Raw genomic sequence first — 26,637 nt, forward strand, 5'->3', positions numbered from 1 at the left:
TCACTCCTCAAGAGAAACCTTCATTCAAGACTTTTAAAAGAAATCTCCCAAATTTTAAATGTTGGCAGTTCAAATTTTATTTCCAAAGACTGAGGGTCAAAAGGAATATGTCCAAGGGCCAGGTCTGGGCCAGCTGATATCTTAGGGTCTTCTTGCCCCAAAGTGCTGACAAAACCAAAGATGGTAGGTACTGTTGATTGATTGACAGGCACTGAAAGAAAAGAGGGCATACTTCAGTTCATGTGGCCCAAGGATCCATGCTGAGAAGCAAACTCTAAGGGATGAACTTTCCATAGATCTATCCTCTTTTCTGCAGACAGTAACCCAATTGTATATTGAGCATTGCCTCCTCTACTAGAAATACATAGCAGGGTTCTAGGGGACAACATCCAAATTAATTGGAGGTAGGTTATTATGGGTCTTTACTACCTAAAAATAAACTGAGTCAAGTTTTGTTGACCCATTCTATGGGTCTGTTGTCAAACAGGATTATCTTATTGCTGAAACTGAGAAGGAGGGGGTTTAATTGTTTGCGGCGATAAAGTGCTTGAATCTCAAAGCTGTTTGCAAAGTGACTTTCTTCAGGCAACGTTCTCGGAAAGATAGTTCTTGCTTAAGCCAATTTGCACAATCAAACTTCCAGAAGGCCCTAATAAATGAGGGTCCTGTTCCCATGTTAGGGGCATTTGTTGGGATCTAGAGCAGCACAGAAGTTTCATTTCATGTGTCAACTCTAATGGATTGGTAATACCTGCCTGGAAGCTGTCCTGGGGAAGACCCTGAAGCCAGATCCCAGTCCAGTAGAGAAGGTGCTGTGATATTAACCTGGTCTGTCCTGAGTATGGTGATGTATATTTGTCAACATCCTTATAGTCTCAAGTGACAGAAACCTAATCTCAGGCAGGAAAATTGGTTGGCTCATAGAATCCAGGACAGGATACTAACAAGAGAGGAGTAGAGGTGTAGACGGGCCTCCGGAACAATGTGAATCAGTGACTTGAGCTCCTCTGAGATACTCTCTGCCCCTCATCCCCACGTCTCTGCACATCAGTTTTCTTCTCTCCTGTAGAGCGGATACCTCCACATGACGGAAATCATAACCACAGTCAGTTCCCAAAATGTGCATTTTATGGCTTCCGCCAGAGAGAGACTGCCTGATAGCCTCTTTGGTAACAAGCACATACACAAAAATTTTGGAGAGGGATTATGATTAGCCCAGTTTGGATTTAAAAATCATGGGGAATTACTGCTCAACCCTGGGGAATTGCTGCTCAACCCTGGACCAATCAACTTTAGACAGGAGTTGAAATCATCTAAAAACATGACAGCTTCCATGAGAACCATACATTTGGGCTCAGCGGGAAGATAGGTCTCCAGAGCAAGGATAACACAGGATATAAGACCTTCAAAATGGTGAGTTTCTACCACAAATGGATGTCCACGTGGCTGCCATCCTGAGCTTAAATCCCAGGAGTTAAAGAGAAGGAGAAGACTCTCAGGAATGAGTACCAAACTCATCTAGTATCTACAGCTTCTCCCTGTCGTTTTCTGCCTTGTTCTTCCTCAGCTGGGAAGAGACATCCCCACCTAAATCAATAAGTTGTGCCTTGCACATTCCAGTGAGCTGAAACAAAGCTATAACTCTAGCAATTAACCAGGAACGTCCCTCCATTTTGTGGAGGAAATTCCTATTCCGTGACCAATCTATTAACCATCTCTTCCCAAGGCAGGTGGTGACTGGAGAACTCTGTGCCTGCTTCCTGAGGACTGCCCCACCATGCAGTGGCTGATGAGGTTCCGGGTCCTGTGGGGCATCCACAAATCCTGCCATGGCTTCCTCCCTGCCCCTCGGTACCTGCGCTGCCAGCCTTTATCAGGAGCTGAAGCCCCGAGATGGAATGACCACGATACAACTGAGGAATTTAACTTTGCAAGTGATATACTGGATTACTGGACTCAAATGGAGAAGGTGAGGAGGCATCTGTGATGGGGGGGTGAGAACAGGAGTGACCTCACTGCCCTTATCCTGCTCCTAGTAGGCTGAGGGGCGCAGAATCAAGAACAGCTTCTGCCTCAGCTTATCAGTGTCATGGAAAAAACTTAAGTTTTGGGATGCAATTCTCAGCCTAGCCATTTCCTCACTTCTCTGAGCCTCAGTGGTTTCATCTGTGAAATGGGGATAATCTCATTTAAGAAACAATACATCAGGTACACAGTCAGTGCTCCATAATTGTGAACAACTACAAAGTTCTAATCACAAAATCCACAAATTGATGTTAGTCTAAGTCTCTTAGTCTTCAATGAATGGGACTGTGAGTCTCACTGGAATTCATCTCCTCAAACTTGGGCTTAACTTCAGGCTACACTCAGAGGGGGCAGACTACCTCATTGTGCACATAAGCATCTGACACTTGTAGGTTAGTCATGTCATCCATCTTCCTGCGAGGACGGCAAGTCCAACTGACATCCTCCCTATCAACTACCTATGGGAACATGACTTTAGGGTATTTCTGGAGAAACCAGTCAAGTCCAACTGACGTCCTCCCTATCAACTACCTACGGGAACATGGCTTTAGGGTATTTCCAGAGAAACCAGTCCCTGTGGCCTCTAGAGGTTACATATCTCTGCAGAAAAACCGAAGTTCTTAGTTTGTTTTTTCCCCGGAGACAGACCAAGAGAGCAGTGTTGGTGACACTAGGAGTTGGGGTAGATGATGGGTGGTGTTCTAGCTACTAAGTTCTAGCTGGTGATGTGCACAGTGTGAAAACTCGCTCAACATTGTCTTTGTACAGAAGAGAGAATTCACCTGAGATGGAGTCAGAGAGTTGATATAATTTTTAAGTTTCCTATGAACATGTATTCATATGTTAGTATTCAAAGTTTATATGCCTTTCATGGGGGCTTCCTCCCCACCTCCTTCTTTTTCCTTCCTCTGAATTTCCATAATAACCCCAAGGAAAATAGAGCCCTCAGTTATGGAGAACTTTTTTTATGTGCTGTGTCAACACTTTACATTTAATACTCCGATTAGATGTGCACTTTTATTATCCCCAGTTTCCAGATGAGGAAACTGAGGTTCCAAGGGTTTAAATAACCTATGGAAATCACATACCTAACAAGTGAAGGAACAGAATTTGGGTCCAGGCTGTCTGAGTCTATAATCTATTACAGTTATGCACCACATAAGGATATTTTGGTCAACGTCAGACCACATATACAACAGTGGTCCCATAAGACTAGTACCATATAGCCTATGTGTATAGTAGGCTATATCATCTAGGTTTGTTTAAGTACACTCTGTGATGTTCATACAATGATGAAATCGCCAAATGATGCATTTCTCAGAACTCAGAATAGTATTTAATGACTGTATTTAAGCTAGTTTCACAACTGATGATGCCAAAACATCTCTGCCTTCAGACTATAAACTGACTTTCATCGCTGCCCACACCAGAAATCTGGTTAAGACCTTTTGAATCACGAGATGGGCTGGAGAGGGAGGAGGTAGAGAGGAGGAAGTGATGGCATCACTTTTCCCTCATTTCTCTTCATAAAGTCCTTATCAGTTAGTTCAGACATCAACCCGTGGAGATAACTACCAACTAAATTCCCCCAGAGAACACCAGTCTTTGTTGGGCTTTATACCTCGTTATCAGTCATGGTCAGTTCCTCCATATATCCAAATTTCTCCCACCCCCAGGATCCCCATCACATTAATTTTCATTCTCACAACACTGCTGATCTTTCTGTTTCTACTTTTCCAATTTCCTTGATCATGGTCAGTGTCTTTCTAGTGACCCATGGTGCCTGACACCTAGCAGTCCCTTGATAAACATTTGTGGACTAAATTAATTTTGAAACTTGCATTATAAGCACTATAGGCTTTATTGCTGCTGCTACGAAAGACCCTCCAGAGGGCATGCCACCGCAGTCCACTCTGGCTTCCTGGACCTCCCGTTACAGCTTAACAAGCATCACCCAGAAGCTGATCCATGGTTAACCAACAACACAGCCCAAAACATAACAGATTGACAGAATTTATTTTGACTCACTTTTCAACACATTTTACCTATAAAATGTAAGTTAGAAATCCAACAATTTTATGTGAACTCTTCTAATTATTTTTTTAGTGTTGACAAAGAATTCATTATAAAACAAAAGAAAATGCCTTATAAGCTAGACAACATAGGTCCATGGGTGGAATACAGTTGCTTGTTCAGGCCACCAGCTTATAACCCCTGACTGTCCTCAGAAATTAAACCCTATGTTACTCTAGGCTCCTAGGATATTACACTCAACTTCAATTGATTCCTGGAGCAACCTCCCAAGTCTGTACAGGAGAGGTCAGATTCATGTCCAAATTCATTCATTCTGTCTCCTTAATACTGCATTCATTCAGCTAAGACTTGGTGAGCACTTCACATATGCCAAGCATTATTCTAGATAATAGAAATAGAAAAGTAAACAAAACACACAACTCTTCATTTTTCCTCTTTAGATGATGTGATTCCCCGCTTTATGTCTTAGGAGAGCTGAGTACAGCATCTGTTAACTTCTGTTTGTTTTGCCAAAAAATCATGACATGAGCAAATTCTTCCTACCAATCTCTGATGCAATTTAACATTAAACATTGCTCAAGAAATATAGTCAAAAATATATTAACCACAAAGATTTAAAAAAAAACCCAGCTGAATATCATTGATACATAATGTCTGGCTCTTTGTCCCATAACGTTTGCTGAAGGAAATTAATTTATATGCTGCCAAACATTCCAAATTCCTTAATATCCAATAGTCAGGTCTGCCTGGGATTCTTTGAGCCAGTGGATGTGTTTTGTGGCTCCTGAATTTAATTCCATAATTTTACATAAATAATTAGTAACAGTCCTAGGACCTATACAATTTAAAAGGGTCCTCATGTTCCTCTGAAACTATTAGACTTTTGTCCCAGCATCCCATAAAGGACTCCTCCATGGTATTCACAGAGAGTCTAAATCTTTTGTAATTCTTACACACGTAGTGTTATTGGCACTAGAATGTAAGTTCCATGAGGTCATGGAATTTCTTCCTGTTTTGTTCACTGTTGTATCCCCAGTGTGTAGAACACGCCTGGCACATACACAATTTGTTGAATGAATGTAAATGTGTGCAGCACCCTGGACAGCAACACAACCAGCACAAGATAAACAACATTGGTGCCTGGCTGTGACTTGGTTTATTTCAGCAAAGGGCTGTTTACTTTCTCACGGGTGTATTGTAAACATTCATAGGGGAATATGGGAAGCTTTGGCACAGGCGGGCCTCATGCAGAGAAGGCAACGGAGTTCAGGAACCAGGATTGGGCTTTGGGGCTTCTTATGTAGAAATCACATCTCAAAATAACTAAACATTCATTCCCGTATGGCAGCAGTTGGTAGAGCTAAATGGTTGCTGCCCCCTTGGGAGGTGTGTGGCTCTCCAGTTTGCCCTGGAGGAACCTGGCAGGCTTCTCTCATTTATGTTACTTGCCTGGTTCCTGTAGGCTCTGGGTTTGCAATCTCTGGAATAAAAACAAGATTATCCCAACTTATCTAAATATTAATGGAATAATACATATTATTTCCCAATTAAACATAATGCAAAAAGTTTTACCTTCCAGACCTTTAGAGTAATCTTCCATGGTAAATTCTTTTACAGTCTGGGTATCAATCAATTACTGGTTCACCCATGTGAATTGATTCTCCATGACTGTGTCTCCCAGTTTGACATATCATGCTACATATTGGTCATTCGATGAGCCTGTAAGGAGTTCATCCCTTTTTTTTTTCTTTTGTGAGGAAAATTAGCCCTGAGCTAACATCTGTCACCAATCCTCCTCTTTTTGCTGAGGAAGACTGGCCCTGGGCTAACATCCGTGCCCATCTTCCTCCAATTTACATGGGACGCCGCCACAGCATGGCTTGACAAGCAGCGCGTTGGTACGCACCCAGGATCCAAACCCTGGGCCACGGCGGTGAAGTGCGTGCGGTTAACTGCTAGGCCACCAGGCCGGCCCCATTCATTTTTTATCAATGGCAATCTACAAAGGAATAGCATGCCATTTATCATTTTAAATTACATTTAAACTACTTTCTTTGTAAGTTAAATTACAATCAATCTTATATGTAGTCATATTTAAAAAGAATAGTTTGGTCATAATCTACATCCAGAAAATTTGATCACTGCCCGATTTAGAAAAACAAATCATTTCCTTTATCCAAAGAAAGAAAAGCCTGATCCCATCTTTAGGTTTAATTTAACCCTGAAGTTCCTTATTTATATCCCAGAGTTGTTTTTTATTTATTCCTTCAATACATATTTATTGAACATTTACAGTGTGCCAGGTGCTCTTCTAAGTGCTTTCATAAAGAATTTAAACGTTTATTACTATTTTATTTTGTTGTTGTTTTATTGCGATATAGTTGACATACAACTATCACTGTTTTCTTAAAAAAAACAAAAAGCATCGGTTTTTCAAGTCAAATTCTTAACACACTTGTATGCATACCAAAAATTTTAGACATAAAGTCTGGGGTTTTCCTTGTAGGAAAGCGTTTAGTAATGGACTTAATTTCTTTAATAAATACAAGGTTATCAAGATTTTGATTATATCAGCTTTGGCAAGTTGTATTTTTTTCTTGAGCAATTTGTCCATTTCATCCAAATTGTCAGATTTATTGGCATAAAGTTATTTATAATTTTCTCTTATTGCTTTTTTTTTTTTTTTTTTTTGCAAGGAGGACTAGCCCTGAGCTAACATCCGATGCCAGTCCTCCCCTTTTTTCTTGAGAAAGACTGACCCTGGGCTAACATCCGTGCCCGTCTTTCTCCACTTTATATGGGACGCCGCCACAGCATGGCTTAGCAAGCGGTGTGTCGGTGCGCGCCCGGGATCCGAACCTGCGAACCCTGGGCCGCTGCAGTGGAGCACACGCACTTAACCGCTGCACCACCGGGCCGGCCCCTCTTGTTGCTGTTTTAATGCCTGCAAGAATTGTATAATGTATGCTTTTTCATTCCTGATACTGTTAATATGTTTATTCCCTGTTTTTCTCCTGATAAGTCTAAGAGTTTATCAATTTTATTAATCTTTTCAAAACCAGCTTTGGCTTTACCTCTATTCTCTATTGTGTATTTGTTTTCCATTTCATTGATGCAGGCTCTTATCTTTATTATTTCTTTTCTTCTACTTTCCTTTGATTTGATTTGCTGGTCTGTTTTTTAGCTTCTTGAGATGGAAGCTTGTGTCCTTACTCTTTAGTCTTCTTTCTTTTTTAATATATGCATTTAAAAATATAAATTTCCCACTCCTTTTAGGTGCATTACACAAATTTTGATGTCATAATCTATTATCATTCAGTTCAAAATATTTTCCATTTGCCTTTTTGATTCTTCTCTGACCCATAGATTATACAGAAGTATATTGATTAGTTTCCAGATAGTTGGGGTGGGTTTCTCATTGTCTTATTGTTAATGATTTCTAGCTTAATTCCATTATGGTCAGAAAACATGCTCTATTTTAAATTTCTGAAATTTCTTGAGATTGGTAAACGTTCCAAATGCAATGGAAGTTAATATGAATTATATCACCGTTGGGGAAAGTGTTTTATCTACGTCAATTAGGATTTAGATTTTTTTAGTCTATCATATTCTATCATTAATTTACAGAAATCATTAAATTTCAAAAAAAAGAAATCATTAAATTTCAACTTATATTTCATTTTAATTAATACTGAGGCAAACCCTTTCTATAGACAATAAACTCTTGTGTGTTTCAATATTCGGAAAGAATCTTCTCACTCATAAATCACCTAAGTAATTGATAAGCCTTTCCAATTTTTCTTTTTGAAAGCATATTTTAGTTAGAGATTAGCAGGGGGTAGCCATGTAGGTTTCTGTTTATTTAAATCAACTATATTGATGTATAACTTACATAAAATTAAATGCGCACATTTTAAGTGTAAAGTTTAATGAGTTTTAGAACATTTTTATGACCTCAAAAGTTTCCTTTTGTCCTTTCCTGGTCAATCCTCACCCATCCCCACCCTGAGCCCTAGGCAACCACTCTGCTGTCACTAGAAATCATATTTCTCTCTCCTAGGTTTCACAGAAGTGAAATAATACACGAGACCCCCTTTTGTGTCTGGTTTCTTTTACTCAGCGACTCAGCATAATGTTTTTGAGATTCATCCGTGTTGCTTTGTGTATTAGTTGGTCATTTCTTTTTATTGCTGAGTTGCTTACCCAGCATTTCATCTTTTAAAATGATTTCTCAATTTCCCTTGGCTTCAAACCTCACTGCATAAAACTTTAAAGTTCAAATCCACTTTAAGGGTTGTATTTTTTATTCCACCCTTCTCTTAATATCATGTTATCAGATTAATCCTCAGCACAAAAATCCATAACTGCTTAAGCAATATCTTCTTCGAGCTGTGAAAGTTAAGGGCTAAAATACTGTCTGAATTCTGAGCAACAACACTTGTTTTCTACCTTGATACGCCGGCTCTTCCATCATTTTTTAAACTCCTACAGGAACATTCCATGCTCTGCTCCCCTTATATAAGCAGTGCACACCAGTCATTTACACTTGCTAATATTCTTTAATCTGTTGGGCAAGAATTTTTTCATAGCACTGATTTTTTTCATAGATATGAATACATATATATGTATATACATATTTATTAATCTTATCTCAAATGAGATACATTCTTTTGTTCCAATCATCTGAGTCAAAGGTAGTAGGATCATGTTTGTACATATGTGGAAAAAAACTCCTGGAAGATTATACACCAAACAATTATCAGTATTAATATTTAGGGAGTGAAAATGTGATGAGAAATTTGAAGAAATGTTTCTGTCTATAAGAAACTTTTCTGTCCATAAGCTTTTGCACTGCCTGAATTTTTATTCTAAATATGTTTTGGGAATAAAAAAAAGGAAATCTTTAAAAAAGGCATGCTCATTACAGAAAACATGGGGAAAATAGAAAGTTGATTTAAACAAGAAAACAAAAATTGGCCATAAATATTTAAAACCATGTGTGTATATGTGTGTCTTGTTCACCATTGTATCCTTCAGGTCTAAGAATATAATGGTCTCTAAAAACATTTGGCCTTAGAAATAATGAGAACTTGGAAATATTGAATGAATGAATGAATATTACTAATATAAATTTGGATTATAATGTAAATATTGTTTTGCTTTTTAAAATTGATATTATATTGTGAGCATTTTTACTGGAAGAAAATTTGAGAGTTTTTTTATTGGTTTTATCATAGTCTATCATTTTGTAGGCAGTATACAATTTGATCCTGTTTTTTAATCAATTCTGCCAATATTTGTCTTTTAATTGGGAAATTTAGTCCACTTACATTTAAAGTAGTTACTGGTAGGGAAGAACTTACTGTTGCCATATAGTTAATTATTTTCCTGATGTCATAGCTTTTTTTTGTCCCTTATTCCCTCTTTTACTGCCTTCCTTTGTGCTTGGTTGATTTTTTGTAGTAATATGTTTTGATGCTTTTCTCATTTCCTTTTGTATATTCTGTTTATTGTGTATATTACATATAATATCCTAAAATTGTAACAATCTAATTTAAACTAATAACAACTTAACTTCATCCACATACAAAAATCTATTCCTTTCCAGTTCCATCTCACCTCTCCACTTCATGTTATTTATGTCACATGTTACATCTTTATATATTGTGTACCCATTAACATAGATTTATAATTATTTTTTATGGTTTTGTCTTTTAAATTTTGTGAAAGTATAAAAAGCAGAGTTATGCATAAAAATTACAATAATACTGGTTTTTATATTTGTCCATGTATTTGCTTTTATTAAAGAACTTCCTATTTTCACTTTTGAGTTACTCTGTACTGTCCTTTCATTTCAACTTGAGGACTCCTTTTAGCATTTCTTACAGAGAAAGTTGAGTGGAAATGAACTCCTTCAACTTGGTTATCTGGGAATGTCCTAATTTCTCCCTCATTTTCAAAGGATAATTTTGCTGGATATAGAATTCTTGGTTAACAGATTTTTTCCACCTCAGCACTTTAAATATATCATCCCACTGCCTTCTGTCCTGCAGTCCACTGTTAATCTTATTAAGTGTTTCTTATACATGATGAGTCACTTTTCTATTTCTGCTGTCAAGAGTCTCTCTTTGACTTTGGCTTTTGTCATTTGACTATAATGTGTCTCTGTGTGGATCTCTTTGAGTCTTCCTACTTAGAGTTCATTGAGCCTCTTGTATGTGTATATCCATGTCTTTACTCAAATTTGGGGAGTTTTCAGCCATTATTTCTTCAAATACGCTCTGTTCCTTTTTTTCTCTCTTTTCTTCTTCTAGGACTCCCATAATATGTATATTTGTCTACTTAGTACTGTTCCATACATCCCTTAGGCTCTATTCACTTTTCTTCATGTTTTTTTCTTTTATCTCCTCAAACTTAATAATTTCAAATGAACTGTCTTCAAGTTTACTAATCCTTTCTTTCGCCTATTTGAGTCTGCTCTGGTACTGCTCTAGTAAGGTTTTTGATTCAGTTATTGTATTTTTCAGATCCAGAATTTCTGTTTGGTTCTTTTTTGTAATTTCCATCTCTTTGTTCATCATCTCATTTTGTTCATATATCATTTTTCTGATTTGCTTTAGTTCTTTGTTGGTGTTTTCCTTTAGGTCTTTCAGCATACATAAGATGGTTGTCTAACAGTCTTTGTCTAGTAACTGAAGCCTGTGTTTCTTTAGGTCAGTTTCTGGAGATTTATTTTGTTCCTTTGAATGGGCCATATTTTCTTGTTTCTTTGTAGGCCTTGTGATCTTTTGTTGAAAATTGGACATTTGAAAAAAGCAGCCACCTCTCTCAGTCTTTGCAGATTGGCTCCATGCAGGGGAAGACCTTCAGTAATTTTCTCAGTGTGAAAACTTAAGGCCTTCTCAGGTCTTTTCTGGCATGTTTCTTTCCTGGGCCTGTGCATGTTCTTTTTTCCAATTTTCCCATGCACATGGCTAATCTTATATACCTTAATTTCCATAAAAGTCTCATCCTTGCTTCTTCTTGGGGCCTTAGATGTTCTATTGTATTCTTCTGCCTGCAGTTTCTTGCCCCTAAGTGGCTACAAATCTGCAGTCTTCGCATACCCTGGCATCTGCCACTGCTTCCAGAGACCTTCAACCTGATATTCAAACTATGCCACCCTTCCCATCTGAGCACCAAGTCAGACGAGACAGAAAGCAGTCCCTCAGGCAGCCCCCAGACAAGCTGGACTGTTGCAAACAAGTTCCACTCTTTTCCTTCTGTCCCAAGGACGGGCTGGGAATTGGGTGGCTTCCTCCTGATTGTGCTGCACCACATCAGAGAAGGGGTGGTGCAAGAGTAGGCAAAAACATCACAAAATGTCGTACCATTTTGAGTATGGCTCTTATTTTTTGGGCATTTGTTGGTTGCTGCAGATCCTTGACTATTTCAAGAGCTCCCACAAAACCATTTTGGTCTGTTGTTTATTTGATGTTTCTCTGAAGGAACAAGGGCCTGGAGCTTGCTAGTCTGCCTTCTTGCTGACTTCACCTCTAGAAGTAATTTATTTAAAAATATTCCCCCAAATATTCCGGAACTAAATTAGCCTCTTTTATTTTATTGTATAGCAATAATAACAATAGTAATTTTTATTGAGCACCTACTTGGGCCAGGCACTGTTATATACACTTTATTCATTTAAATAACTCATTTGAACTTCACTACCTTCTAGGTAGTATTATTGTTGCTATTTCATAGATGAGAAAACTGAGGCATAGAAGGGAACCCACTGTCTATATGGAACTAAGACAGACACATGGGGGAATGGAGCTTTAAGTCTTCAATAGAAGACATGAAGGCTATTCATGGTTTTATGTGACTTGAGAGGAGGTGGCTATGGTAGGCCAGAAGAACTCGGCTGCATCACACCCACTGCTAACTTCTCTTGGCTCTTTAATTGCTTTAAAATGGGGTCTTAGTGCTTGAGCTGTGCTCACACTGGAATATGACTATGGCAGTGGGTTGGCCAAATAAGTGCCCTTTTCCTTTGAAGCAGGAAGTAATACATGGTGTATGATCTTGACCAGGAGGGCAAGAGAGGTCCAAACCCAGCCCTGTGGTGGGTGAATAACCAAGGAGATGAAGTGAAGTGGAGTTTCAGAGAGATGACAGACTTAACCCGCCGTGCAGCCAACGTCTTCACACAGACTTGTGGCCTGCAGCAGGGAGACCATCTAGCCTTGATTCTGCCTCGAGTGCCTGAGTGGTGGCTGGTGACTGTGGGCTGCATCCGAACAGGTCAGTGGCTCGGAGAGACCCCAGTAGAACTTAGGGCTGGCCTAGAGTCAATTGGTCCTGGAATATTAGGTGCTGTCTCTTCCCCTACGTTCTTTCTTCTTCACTGTCTTTCTCTTTCTCAGACTCCCTCATGTATTCTTTTATTCTTTGTCACTCATTCTCTCCCTCACACTCATCCACTCTCAAACACAATATCGTAATTCTCTCCCATTCACACACACACACACACACACACACAGACACATACACACACTTTCTCTTGCACAGTCTCAGACATTACTACTTTTTAAAATATCCATTAATTGTTAACATTTTGGCATATTTAAGCCCCCCTTCTCCACTGAATCATTTAAGAATTAGTTGCAGACATTGTGATATCCATAAATACCAGAAAAATACCCATAAACACTGGAGTATGTGTCTACTAAGATCCAAGACATTCCCCTCACGTAACCACAACATAGTGATCATAACAGAAGTCTAACATTGAAAAAATATAGTTACCTGATACACATCCATAGTCAAAATTCCTTAATTGTCCCAATAATGTCCTTTATAGCCTTTTTTTCTTTAAATCCAAAATCTAACCAAGGATCATGCATTGCATTTAGTTGTCATTTCTCCTCAGTCTCTAATCTAGAATGGTTCCCTAGCCTTTCCTGCATGACAGTGATATTTTTGAAGTATCTAAGCCAGTTGTTTTACAGAATGTCCCTCAGAATTTGTATTTCTGACTCTTCCTTTATGATTATATTCAGGTTAAACATTTTTAGCGGGAGTAGTAGATGTGTGATGTTGTGTCTTTCTCAGTGCATCACATCAGGGGGTATATGAGTTGGTTTGTCCCACGACCAGTGATATTGTTTTATCACTCTAGTAAGGTGGTATCTACCTTTGTAAAGGCACCTTTCCCCCTTGTAATTAATAAGTAATCTGTGGTCTAATATTTATGAGATTGTGTGTATATCTCTTTCCCCAACAGTCTTTCACCCTATGGTTTGAGTATCCATTGATGATTCTTGACTGAATTGACTATTATTATGGTGGTTTTATATGAGGATTTTCTATTTATATCATTCCCTCTACATTTATTAGTTAGCATACATTTATTAGTTAGCATTTTTCTTTAGAGATTTCCCTTCCCCTTTTAAATACCTATCTATTCATTTAGCTATATAATTTAGAACCAGTCTGGGATTCATGAATTTTTTTAATCACTTCAGTTCCTCTGTGCATGCTCATACAACAATCCATCATGCTCCTGCTCATATTTCTCTCTCTCTCTCTCTCTCACTCATATTCTCTCACAAATAAAATAGTTGGTTAATCCATCAAGGTCATGTGGAATCAAGAACTTGTAGCAATGACAGAGGGAGCATAGAGAAACTGTGTCATCTGTAGATCTAAGAGAAAGCCCATGGGAAATCTAAGACATGAGCAAAGCCCCCTGGGATGAGCTGAATTACAGAGGAGTAGAAGCAAAGGAAGGGAATTCCATGAATGGACATTGCACATGCAAAGGCTTAGAGTCAGGAGTAGCCTAGATGAAGAAAGGCCATTTTGAAATAGAGATTAGAGTTGTGGGAGAGAAAGGTGGAGAGTGGGCAGCACCTTCAATATCAGGATGGAGAGTGTGGTGCTTTCCTGGAGAGAGGGCACAGGTGTTAGTGCAGAGAAGAAGTGTGGTGGGGAAAAGTCAGTGCTCTGTGGAACTTAAGCAGGTAATAATATGAAAGATGGGTGGTAGGAAGATTCAGAGAAGGGTATCTGGCAGAGAGATTAGAATCCAATAGGAGCACACAAAGGCTTGACCTAATTGTTGGTGATGGAAGATGGAAAGGAAGGGAGGAAAGTTCAAAGGATTAAATTTGGATATGAGGAATTAAGGAAAGAGAAGAGATTCAAGATGACAAGAAGGAACTGACAGAGAGAGAAGTGAGAGGAGAAAGACGGGGATGGGGATGTGCTAGTCCTGATGTCAGGGACACTGTCCTACTTGCACCTGTATTTCCAGACCCCATGTGAAATTGTGTAAAGTAGGGTCCATCTGTCTACCAGCTGGATCCATCTAGTGTAGGAAAGGTTAGGGCAGCACTTTCACACTTTAACGTGCATGGGAATCACTTGGGCATCCTGTTAAAATGCAGATCTGATTCCGTAGATTTGAGGTGAGGCGTGAGATTCTGTGGATCAGTTGGTGCTGATGCTGCTGGTCTGCAGACTGTACTTTGCAAGTAAGAGGTTAGGGGATTTTTATGCAGATAAGCCAGGCCTGAACCATGGTTGTGAAAGAGAAACTGAAACAAACTGTTCCTTTCTCATCCCCAGGGATTGTCTTCATGCCAGGGACCACCCTACTGAAGGCCAAGGACATTCTCTACCGACTACAAGTGTCTAAAGCCAAGGGCATCGTAACCACTGATACCCTTGCCCCAGAGGTGGACTCTATGGCTTCTGAGTGTCCCACCCTGAAAATCAAGTTGCTGGTGTCTGACCACAGCCGTAAAGGGTGGCTGGACTTCCGATCACTGATTGAGTGAGTTCCTGGTCTGATGAATGTGCTTTCTGAGGAATGGCGGGAGAAGGCCCTCCACTCCCAAGTGCTGGTAGACGAGCAGCCAGTGGTGGGAAGCTCACCAGGTCTAAGGCCAGAAAACTTCTCTTCCCGGCTATGCCACTGCCTTGCTGTGTGACCCTGGGCTGGTTCCTTCTCCTCTCTTGGCTGTGGTTGCTTTATCTGTAATATAAGGAAATTGAACTTCTGTGCTTCTCTCACTAAAGTATAATCACCCTGGGACTGTGCAAAGGAGATGTCTAAGGTCGGATGGTTATTGTGTTACATCTTCCTTGTAGGTGGGAAATCTAAAATATTATTTTTATATAAGAAATAAATATATGAAGAAGTTGGATGAAAGATTAAAATGAATTTTTAAGGTGAAACTGGAAACTGCAAGGAAAATTGAGGCAGTGGCTGGCAGGAAGCTTTGGGAGCAAACACTTTCCATCTCCCAGGGGCCTTTAGGGACATTGCAGGGAAAGTTAGGGAAGTGTTGGAGGTTAGGAGTTAGGAAGACCACTTCCGCCACCAAAAGTCTGAATCTGTGAGCCTTCCAAGCACTTTTCATATCACACACACAAACCACACTGGGTCTGCTTTCCTGAGACAACTCCTCAGTCTTAAAGCTCTTTACTTCAACCCCAAAAGGCAAACATTACAGTGAATTCACATCTTATTCTAGATTCTGAACTCAGAGAATTAGATGAAACAGTTAAATAAAGATTACGTTTTAAAAATCCCTTAAATTGCCCAGTCAGTATGGTCTTGCCTTCTCAGCAAGACCAGTAGAGCTGTTGTTTCCTCCAACACTGGGATGATTTGCAGTTCTTTGACTGAACACCATAGGAAGCTGGGATTTACCATCACAGAAGTCCCAAGAGACTCCCAGTCTAGGAGAAGCGCCCAGGACTCCAGGCCGACTGCAGGAAATGCAGGTTCTATCTGACATCTCAAGCTCACGCTAGGGCAGATGCACGATGTGTTTCTTTCACTCACTCTCCCTGACTTTCTCTTCCCCACCCCTCATCACCAGTTATGGAGTTAAATTCCTGTAAAGCTAGTCTGTGTAAAAAAACAATCTTAGTGGTGTGATAAAGAGCACAGTCCAGGGCAGGCCCCATGGCTTAGCGGTTGAGCACATGCGCTCTGCTGCTGGCGGCCCGGGTTCGGAGTCCGGGTGCGCACCGACACACCCCTTCTCCAGCCATGCTGAGGCCGCGTCCCACATACAGCAACTAGAAGGATGTGCAACTATGATGTACAACTATCTACTGGGGCTTTGGGGAAAAAAAGGAGGAGGATAGGCAATGGATGTTAGCTCAGAGCCGGTCTTCCTCAGCAAAAAGAGGAGGATTAGCATGGATGTTAGCTCAGGGCTGATCTTCCTCACAAAAACAAAACAAACAAACAAAAAAGAAAGCACAGTCCATGGATCAGACTGTCTGAGTTTGAACCCTGGCTCTGCCACTTGCTGGCTGTATGTCCTCCGGCAAGTTACCTACCCTCTCTGAGCCTCCATTTCCTCATCCACAAAAGGGCGTGATAAGAGCAGTACTCCGCTCTCAGGGTTGCTCTGAAGACTGAATGGGTTCTTATTTGTAAATCATTTAGAGCATTGTCTGAAACATAGTCAGTAGTATTTCAGTGTTTGTTCAATTAAAGAATAATCCACTGTATTTTCCCCATTTTTTCAATGAAGAAGCGGCAGTCCTCTTTTCCAAGGCACTCATAAACTCCATTTGATGCCTAACACTGGGAGAACCAGTCTTTCCTCCAGTGTTGCAAACCCCCAGTTTTCATCCCCAAGCCTCATATTGTTTCTTTTGCTTCCCTAGAGGAGGAAAAACAGGAAATATGACTTCTCTCCTTTTGTTTTGAATCCCTTTGCAGATCAGCATCCCCAGATCACACCTGTATTAAGTCAAAGACAATGGACCCAATGGCCATCTTCTTCACCAGTGGGACCACGGGCTTGCCCAAGATGGCAAAACACAGTCATGGACTTGCCTTACGATCCTGCTTCCCTGCATGGTAGGAAAGAGGGCACCGACTTAGAGGCTGGGCCACAGATCTGGGGTGGTGTGGGTGCCTGTGTGTGTGTATGTGTGTTGGGAAAGGAGCTCTGAGTAGAATTGACTCCATCCTGTTTCTCCCTTCTGCTCTCTTTGGTTCAGACCCCCGAGGGCCTACAGGGTGAAGGCTGGGAATCCTAAGTGTTTGCTGACAGAGGCCTCTGGATGACACATGAGGCACATTTGGGTCCTGCCTGAGCACCTTCACAGGAGGTGTGGAGGAAATGAGGGTGGAGGCAGCAGGCATTCTGCAAACCACACAAATGACAAGCCATTGTGTCCCTGTCAGTGGTTCCAGGGTTTGGTGGGAAAAGACAGAATGTTCTAGCAATGTGACCTGAGGTGACAGGTCCTCTCTTTTCTCCCATTATGGACAAATCAGACTTGGAGTTTTTCAATCATGAGCTCTTAGGGAAAATCCCACCTGGAACCAAGCCACACCAAGCCCCTGCCCCTAACCTAGAACAAACAACCATAGAGGCTGAAGCTGTAGCCTTGGGTTAATCATTTAATCAATTTTAAACCAAACATCTTCTCTGCTCTGCCTCTCCCCCAGCTAGTAATAATTAGACTAAACCAAGTTCTATATATTTGCTAACTTATTAACCAGACCAGGGGCAGAGAAGGCTTCTTGTGGACATTAGGTATCTGCACTAATGGTAGCAACTAAGTAGCAAAACCCTGGAGGAATGGGGGTGGAAAGAAGGGGAGAATTCTGTGCAGCCTGAGAAATAAAGGCAAAGGCACAAAGATACAAAAAGTAGCATTCATGGAACCACAGAGACTTGGGAATTGCTGGTGCTCAGGGTGTCGGGTGAGGGACAGGTGGAAGGATTCGGGAAAGTGAGCGGGGTCCGGATCACGCAGGGTCTTGTGGACCTTGGTGTAGAGTTTGGAGTTTATTAGGAAAACAAGGGGGAAGGTATTGAGTAAGTGAGAGACCTGATCAGATTTGTATTTTGAGAAGATTCACTGTGCCTGCAAGATGGAGAATGGACTGGAAAAAGTTAAAATGGAGTTAGAAAGACCAGTAAGAGGGTCTTCGAATAATCCAGGATGGCAGTGGCTTGGACAAGGTGCCAGAGACATGAAAGAAGTTAATACATTTGAGACTTAGGAGATAGAATAGACAGGATCTTCTGGCTAGATGTGGGAGATAAGAGGTAGGAAGTCAAGGTTGACTCCCAGATTTTGAGCTTAGACAGTTTCATGGACAGTAATGACATTCAATGAAATACAGAAAACACTGGAGGAGAGAGAATTAGTCCAAGGGGGGCAGGAGAGATTAGAATCAGCTCAGGGGGAGGTGCCTGAGAGACACCACAGAGGAGATGGTCAGTGGGTAGTTGGGTCTAAAGCTCAGAAGAGAGGTCTTCCTAGCTAGTAATTTCTGGTGAGTGAGCCACAATCCTAAGAGAGATGAGATGAGGGAGTGTGGATGGCTTATCCAAGTCCTTCCCTACTAATAGAAAAGCTCCTCAAAGCCGTAGTCGGCTAAGTTGTGTTTTCTCAAGGACTTATGCACACAGAGGTCCCTCAGAAACAGTGAGCGTAGGGTAGAGAAATGAGAAACCCTCTCCAGTCCACCTTCCAATTATTGCCTTTTGGTTGATTGTTTCCAGTCCTTTGCCAAGACAGAGTATTAATTAAGTCTCTGTCTCTGTCTCTCTCCATTGCAAATGACAGAAAGCCCAGTCTAAATCACTAAGCCAAAGAGTGAATAAGGGACTGTATTGGATCATGAAGCAGGGCCCTCCAGAGTTTGGCTTCAGACATAGCAGGATAGCCTCTGGATTAGGTTTTTGTCTCTCCATCCATCAGCTCTGTTTCTGCTGTGTTTTGATATTGTTCTCAGAAGGGCTCATCCCTTATTATCCCACAATGGATAGTCCTGCCAGCATCACCCAGGACTATATTAATAACAGATTCCATCCCAGGAGAACAACAGACTTTGTCCCAGCATTCCCAGCAGAAGCCTTAAGAATCATTATGATTGAACCAGCTTAAGTTGCATGTGACCAGGAAATATGATTTGGCATACTCTGGGGATCTGGCATGGGAGTGGGTCTGGATCCTCACACAAACCACAGAAACTGAGAGTGAGACAAATGGGTTGCCCCTGAAAACCAGAGTCCCCATCCCGTGATCCCGTCCTCCCATGATCACATAGCTGAGGCCACTGTGTTTTGGAGTTAGCAGGAAATTACTGCAGGTGAAGGCGTCTGATGTCTTCTGGTGCCTATCGGACCCAGGCTGGATTCTGGCTCTTGTGGGGTCCCTGATTGAACCATGGACAGCAGGGTCTACAGTCTTTGTCCATCATCTGCCCCAGTTTGACCCCAACGTCATTGTCCAGGTAAGAAGACAAACTTTCCAGAATCAACAAACTCCCAGAAGAAACTCATGTTTCAAGCTCAAAAGCTGGACCTTGCTGAGAAATATTTTATTTAGCAAAGAAGCCAATGAGCATAATATAACCCTGGTTCTGGGTTTCTCAAAGTGTGAAGAACTGAATCAATCATTGTATCAGAATCACATCAGGATGTAACCCTGAAGAAAACACACATTTCCATGCCCCTCCCCAGACCTGTGGATCAAATTTTGTGGACTTGGGACCCAGAATATGCATTTTGAGAAATTAAAGCAACCAGAACAAGCTCAGCTCTCCTGGCTTCACCAGGGCCAGGCAGCTGGCATGTGTGTGTGGGGGGGGGGGGCTACTCAATTTAATGCAGTGTTTACAAACAGAGCCCTTGGAATATGACAGATCCAGTTTCTTATCCCATGTTTGACATTGATCAGTGGTTTACTTGCCACTCTGAGCCTCAGTTTCCTTATCTATAAAATGGGAGTTTTGGTTAATAGTTACTACCTCATAAAATTGTTGGGAATATTGATGAGATGATACAGGCAAAGTGTGTAAAGTGCTTAGCCCTGAGGCTGGCACATAGAAAACACTCAATAAGCGGTAGCAGTCGCTGTTATCGCTATGCAAGCATCATGATGATAATTGAGATCACCTGCATGAACTTCTTCAGTGTACTTCCCTCCACCTGAAAATTCTCTTTGCCTAGCCACTCGCACCCTTGCTCAGAGGCAGACTTGCCCTTCCACCTCTCAAAGTTCACCCACCTCCACACAACCAATGGGGACTCTGTTCTTTTCCCTGCCCTTCTGTTAGGAGTCCCTCTCTATTAGACTTTAATCTATTAAATCTTTTCTCCCATATTTTCAATCTCTCACTTTTCATTAACTCTTCTCCCTTAGTCTATAAACATGTTCAAAGTTTCCCATCCTAAAAATACCTTCCCTTCGTCCTGGTACAGGTGGGACCAACTGTCTTTCCTCCCTTAATATCAAACTTCTCCATAGAACATTCTCCACTTGCTGCAGCCACTTCCTCTTCACCCAGCTTACTCTGGAACATTGCAGTCCTCTGAGGGTCTGCTCTCACCATTCCTCTCCCTCCTAAGCAATCTCCTCCACGTCCATTTCTCCAGCAAGCACATCAATTCAAGTGGCTCTCAAAATGGCACCTTGGGTCTAGTCTTCTCTCCCCATGCGAATTCTCCCATGTTGATCTGGTGGGTCAAGTCCATCTGATCGTCCCTGCAGCACCTCAAACTGCACTTCCCATTTCTCCTTCCTGCCCCCATATCAATACCTGCCTCTCCGTCATTATTTACTGCCCACATTCTGCCAGTCCCTGAGGCTTAAAGCTGCACAAACAACACTGAACCCACCTCCCTGCCTCCCACCCTTCCAGGTCTAAATTCTCTCTCCACTACACGGGGTGTCCCAGCAGTGCTAGTGTGTTTTAAGCTTGAATTATTTCAAAGTATTAATTCTACAAATTAAAAAAAAAAAAAAAACAGCATTTGAAAGTTTAGTTATTTACGAGCTGGCCCCGTGGCTTAGTGGTTAAGTGCGCATGCTCCGCCGCTGGCAGCCCGGGTTCGGATCTGGGTGTGCACCAACGCACTGCTTCTCCGGCCATGCTGAGGCCGTGTCCCACATACAGCAACTAGAAGGATGTGCAACTATGACATACAACTATCTACTGGGGCTTTGGGGGGAAAAAAAAAGGAGGAGGATTGGCAATAGATGTTAGCTCAGAGCTGGTCTTCCTCAAAAAAAAAAAAAGAAAGTTTAGTTATTTTGATTTATTTTCCACTTATTACTTTTGTGAATTTTTGATAATAAAATTTTAATTTAGTTTAATTTTAATTTATTGAGTCCCTCTTATGAAAGATGGGAGATATTGACTAAAACAAAAAATGTTAAATTAAAAATTTACAATTCAAATTCACAAAACAAAACTTCCCCTCCGTTTCCTTTCTGCCCACCCCCTCAACTTGGACTTTCTTGCCACATCTGTTGCAAGAGCCCCTGTTCCCTGCTCCACACCCCTACCAAAACTGCAAAGCACTAAGATGAGTCATAAATTACAACTTAGACAATAACAACCAGAGCTGACATTTGGTGAGGACTTAGTAAGCATCAGGCACTGGGCAAGACCCCTAACACCCACTATCTCTGATCCTTATGTACTAAGCAACACTCCCATGGGTGCAAGTACCAGAAACTCACTTCAAAGTAGCTTAATGGGAAAAGGAACATACGGAGGCAGGACATTGAGACATGCCATGATGCTGGAAGAGAGGAGGAGAGGCTGAGCCTGACAAGGGTCTGGAACAGGAACCAGAAAGACACCGGGAATCGAGGCAGCTTCTGCGTCTCCCCCATGCTTTTCTCTATCTGCTCCCTTCTTTCTATCTGCTGACATACTTTTGCTTCTGGACATGCGCTGAGACAAACATGGTGGCCACAGCTTTCCTAGGTTGATATTCTTCCTTTCCAGATGACCAGGCCAGACCAACTAGAAGCTGAGTGGCCCAGTTTAAGTCAGTTGTCTGTCACCAGGTCACAGATCCAATGCTCTATGCCCGGGTTGGAGTTATAGACACCTAGATGGCTGGAGTGGAGTAGAAACAGGGCATGGAGAGGTACACTTTGCGGTGGAGCAGTGAGACTAGGGGTGAGGATAGATCTAAATTTTTTTAAAAAGAGAATACGTGGGGCTGGCCCCGTGGCTCAGCGGTTAAGTGCACGCTCTCCGCTACTGGTGGCCCGGGTTCAGATCCCTGGCACGCACTGATGCACCGCTTCTCCAGCCATGCTGAGGTGGCATCCCACATACAGCCACTAGAAGGATGTGCAACTATGACATACAACTATCTACTGGGGCTTTGGGGAAAAAAAGGAGAAGGATTGGCAATAGATGTTAGCTCAGAGCCAGTCTTCCTCAGCAAAAAGAGGAGGATTAGCATGGATGTTAGCTCAGGGCTTATCTTCCTCACAAAAAAAGAAAGAGAGAGAGAGAATATGAATGTTAGATGTTACAGAAGTAGAATCTAGAGATTTAGACTCAGAAAGAGAGAGATGGAGGGTGGAGGCAGACCTCTCCTAAGTGCCCATCATGGTTCTATATGGGAGATGTGGATATTCCCACTTTACAGATGAGGAAACAGAGTTGCAGAGAAATGAAGTAACAAGATTTGAATTCAGACCAGGCAGGCCCCCAAACCCACATTCTCTTCCCTTTAGTGTTCCTGGCTCTCCCAGCATATCTCCACCCTGATCCGAAATTCTCAAGGACTCTCATCTCTAGCTAAACAATGTTGAAAACCAGACATTTTAGACCCTAAATAATCTGTTCCAAACCCCCAATCTTCTTTTTTTTTTTCATATTCAAACTATTTATTTTATCCATCCATAATGTCTTTTTTTTTTTAATTTTTTGTTTATTGCAGTAACATTGGTTTATAACATTGTAAAAATTTCAGGTGTACATCATTGTACTTCTATTTCTGCATGGACTACATCAATAAATTTACTTCTTTTTCCTCTCCTATGTGTCTAAATAAATCATATTATTTCAGTTTGCTTCAATGTTTCTTCAGCTCCTGAAACTATTCCTTCTATCTTCAAGAAACTCCCCCATCCCTTGCCTGTAGACATTGTAGCCATTTGTTAAATGCTCCAACTAAATGCCACCTGTTCCATTGATGCTCCTGGACCAGCTCTTCAGAAGGAATGTTTCCCTCTGCTATGTTCTCTCAGAACTTTCTTCAAATCTGTCGTATGACATCTCCCAACTTCTGCCTTATCATTTGAGTCCTGTTTTATCTGCTCTATTAGTACCTACTCTCCATAAGAGTTGGACTTTATCTTACTCTTCTTTTGTCCCCCAGCAGTACCTGACAAATGCCATGTAGAAAATTCTTGCTCTCTCTCTCTCTCTCTCTCTCTCTCTCTATATATATATATATAAAGACTTAACAAATGAATAAATGGGCTTTCCTAGAGGAGGGATCAGAATTAAAATGCTAATAATTGGCTGATATTTTTAATATTAACTATAAAAATAAAATTCCTTCTCTCTTCACTTTCTAGACACTCTTCAAATACCCCATCACCCAGTGCCTTGCTGCACCATCTGTTTTTCGAATGATTCTGCAGCAGAATTTAACCAGGTATGGCAGAAGTGGCTGTGGCTGGTAATAACCATCTTTGGGTAGGATTTTAAGGAATCCAATGCACTGTGGTCTGCCTGTTTTTAGCTCTGATTCTTTGAGGGTAGTGTGTGTGGGGGGGAGTGTGCACACGTGTGTGTGTGCATGTGGTAAGTGGTGTTGATAATTATCAGGATTATCAGTCTAATTAGTTCATTAAATCGGGACTCAGAAATCTGAGTGAAACACTCAGTGAGGCTTGCATCATTGTGGGTTTATTCTTTTTTAAACATTTTTATTGTGAAATAAAAAACATACAGAAAAATATATGACAAATTTACAGATTAATTAATTATTGAAAATGAAACACCTATATAACTAATCACCCAAGTCACAAAAATAGAATATTGCCAGCATCCCAGAGACCTCCTCATGCCTTTCTATCTCCCCTAAAGGAATTCAGTACCTTTATTTTTATAGCGTTTCGTTCCTTACCTTCTCTTGCAGTTAACCTTGTCAGGAACTATCCCTAAACAAATTATTCTATTTTACTTACTTTTGAGCTTTATGTAATCACATCATTCTGTAACACCTGCCTTCTTTTTTCAACATTCTGTTTCTAAGATGTGTCCATGTTTCTGCATATTGCTATAATTAATTTTCATTGCTGTATAATATTCCATTTTATGAAAATACTACATTTTTTATCAGTTCTACCATTAATGGACATTTGGGTAGTTTACAGTTTGGGCTATTGCTGATTAATGCTGCACTGAATTCTTGCATATGCACCCTGGGACATCTAAGCATACATTTTTGTAGAGTTTTTCCAGGAGAGAAATTGCTAGGTCACATTAACACTGCACCCTACCACCCTATTTTCCAAAGTATTGAACCAATACTTCTCCACCAGCAGGGTAGGAGAATTGCCATTGTTCTGCATCCTTGGCAATATTTGTTATTGTCAGAGTTTTAAATTTTTGCTAATCTGATGGATGTGTAGTGTTATCTTACTATGGTTTTATTTTTGCATTTTGCTGTGTTTGTGGATTAATTTTTAGCTGAACTGAAATCTGCTCTTTGAACTTTATGGGCATTTATGCATCTTTTAGAGACTGTGAAATTGAAATAGCTACTTCAAGAATCAGAGAAATTGGATTGGTGGTTACCAGAGGGGAAGGGGGTAGGGAGGAGGGCGAAAGGGATAATTTGGCACATGTGTGTGGTGACGGGTTGTAATTAGTATTTGGGTGGTGAACATGATGTAATCCATGCAGAAATAGAAGTATAACGATGCACACCTGAAGTTTATACAATGTTACTGCAATAAACAAAAAATTTTAAAAAAATAATTAAACATGTATTGGCTCAAAAATAAAGCATAAATAGAAGTGCACAGGAAAACAAATAAAGGGAAACACATTCCAAAAAAAGAAAAGAATCAGAGCTAGCATGTTTTAGACATGAGTTAAAATACCAAGAAGTTCAACGACTGACCTTACAAAGCTAACTCTGAAACACAACTTGATTTTATTCATAAAGCCTCAATCTCGCTGGATTCTGTTTCCATCTATATTTCAAAGTTCACATTACAGCCACTTTTTGCAACATTCCTCAGATGATCACCTTCGTCCAAACCCAGTAAAAATCCACCCAGGGCATAACTAATGACTCCATCAGAGACTCTGCCCACGTTATCTGCTTGGATAAAGATCCAGAAGAATGAGGAGGACACCTTCAATGAGACCAGCCCTCCTGTCCATCACTCCTGACTCTATGTACCAGGAGAGGATGACAAGGGTGGAAAGGTGAACCAGACATCTGCCACCTCCTTCATTCTCAAGAGCTGGCCCGGCCCATCCCCATGCCAGCACTACTCAGACCTCAATCACTTCTCCCATTTCCTCCAGGGGATCCATCATTATTTTGTGCTTGTTTTTGTATTGTTTATGGAAAATTTCATGGTGAAAATACGGATAGGATTTACATCACACAAGGTACCTAGCAAACTGCTGCAAATGTTTACAGCAGACTTTTCTGTTCTCTCCAAATTTTCTTCCCTCGGGGCTGTTACTTATGTCCCTCCTCCTCCCTCTTCCTACACTCAGCCCAACCTTCCTTGATGACCTGAGCAATTCATTTCCAACCCCTAACTTGCATTCTCCCCTCAGGAACACAAAAGCCCTTCAGTTCACATAACCCCACTCTCCAGAGAAGGCAGTACAGTTCTATTGCCATCCTAGCATGTCCCTGGGGCCTTATCCCTCACCCCTTTATGGTTTATGAAAATATCTCTCTTAGCCGCATAGAATGCTTCTTAACACAAGGTCTGATAAACTCATTTTTCACCCTCTTGTTACATCAATATCCAAATTTAATGTGAACCTCCCTGATTTAACCCAGTAGCCTCACCACCACCACCCACCCTCTGCCAGAAGAGTTAACAGGGACTGACAGGAAGTGAGTGACTTCCACTCACCTGATGGCCTTGACCATCAGTAAGTTGCCCAGAAGGCAAATAAGAAAGTGAGGAAGCAGGAGGGTGAAGGATCCGGATGACAACGCTGTGAGCTCTTAACACCCTGGGCGTGGGGCAGAGGGTCCAAGGCCTGACCTGAGGCTCTGTTGACACCTTGCCTTCCCCTAAGTCTCAGGTTCCCCACCCTGGAGCACAGCTGTGCTGGCGGGGAGGCCCTGCTGCCCGAAGAGCAAGAGCAGTGGAGAAGACAGACAGGGGTTCTGCTCTACCAGGTCTACGGACAGTCAGAGACGGTAGGTGGATGGTCCCTTCTGGGCCAGGCAGGATGTGCTCAGCCACTGAGCCCAGCAGATGAGCTGAATTATGCCATGAGTGTGTGCGGAGGCCCCCCAGCATTGATGGAAGCCAATGGGAGGCTCCAGGTTCTAGGCTAATTTGCCCCAAGTCAACTTGCAGAAAGACAATTCACAGCTCCTCGATTTGTCAAGAGACCAATGTGCTGAAATCTATTGGACAAAAACTTAAAAAGGGGTCTAAGGGGGCCGGCCCGGTGGTGCAAGCGGTTAAGTACGTGCGCTCCACTGCGGCGGCCCGGGGTTTGCCAGTTCGGATCCCAGGTGCGCACCGACGCACAGCTTGGCAACCCATGCTGTGGCGGCGTCCCATATAAAGTGG

General features: G+C 41.4%; 1 protein-coding gene across 1 annotated transcript in view; it reads left to right on the top strand.

The window, feature by feature from the left end:
* Nucleotides 1-1,733: 1,733 nt before the first annotated feature.
* The window catches only part of ACSM1 (acyl-CoA synthetase medium chain family member 1), a 42,404-nt gene continuing 17,500 nt past the window's right edge, over nt 1,734-26,637 (top strand). Inside the window, exons 1-7 of the mRNA XM_058569882.1 lie at nt 1,734-1,969; nt 12,129-12,339; nt 14,668-14,875; nt 16,787-16,927; nt 19,165-19,324; nt 23,425-23,504; nt 26,132-26,255. Of these exons, the coding sequence (XP_058425865.1) occupies nt 1,778-1,969; nt 12,129-12,339; nt 14,668-14,875; nt 16,787-16,927; nt 19,165-19,324; nt 23,425-23,504; nt 26,132-26,255 (1,116 nt within the window). The 5' untranslated portion in view covers nt 1,734-1,777. The remainder of the gene's footprint in view (nt 1,970-12,128; nt 12,340-14,667; nt 14,876-16,786; nt 16,928-19,164; nt 19,325-23,424; nt 23,505-26,131; nt 26,256-26,637) is intronic.

This window comes from Diceros bicornis, chromosome 26 (genome assembly GCF_020826845.1).
Source record: "Diceros bicornis minor isolate mBicDic1 chromosome 26, mDicBic1.mat.cur, whole genome shotgun sequence".
NCBI classification, from domain to species: Eukaryota; Metazoa; Chordata; class Mammalia; order Perissodactyla; family Rhinocerotidae; genus Diceros; species Diceros bicornis.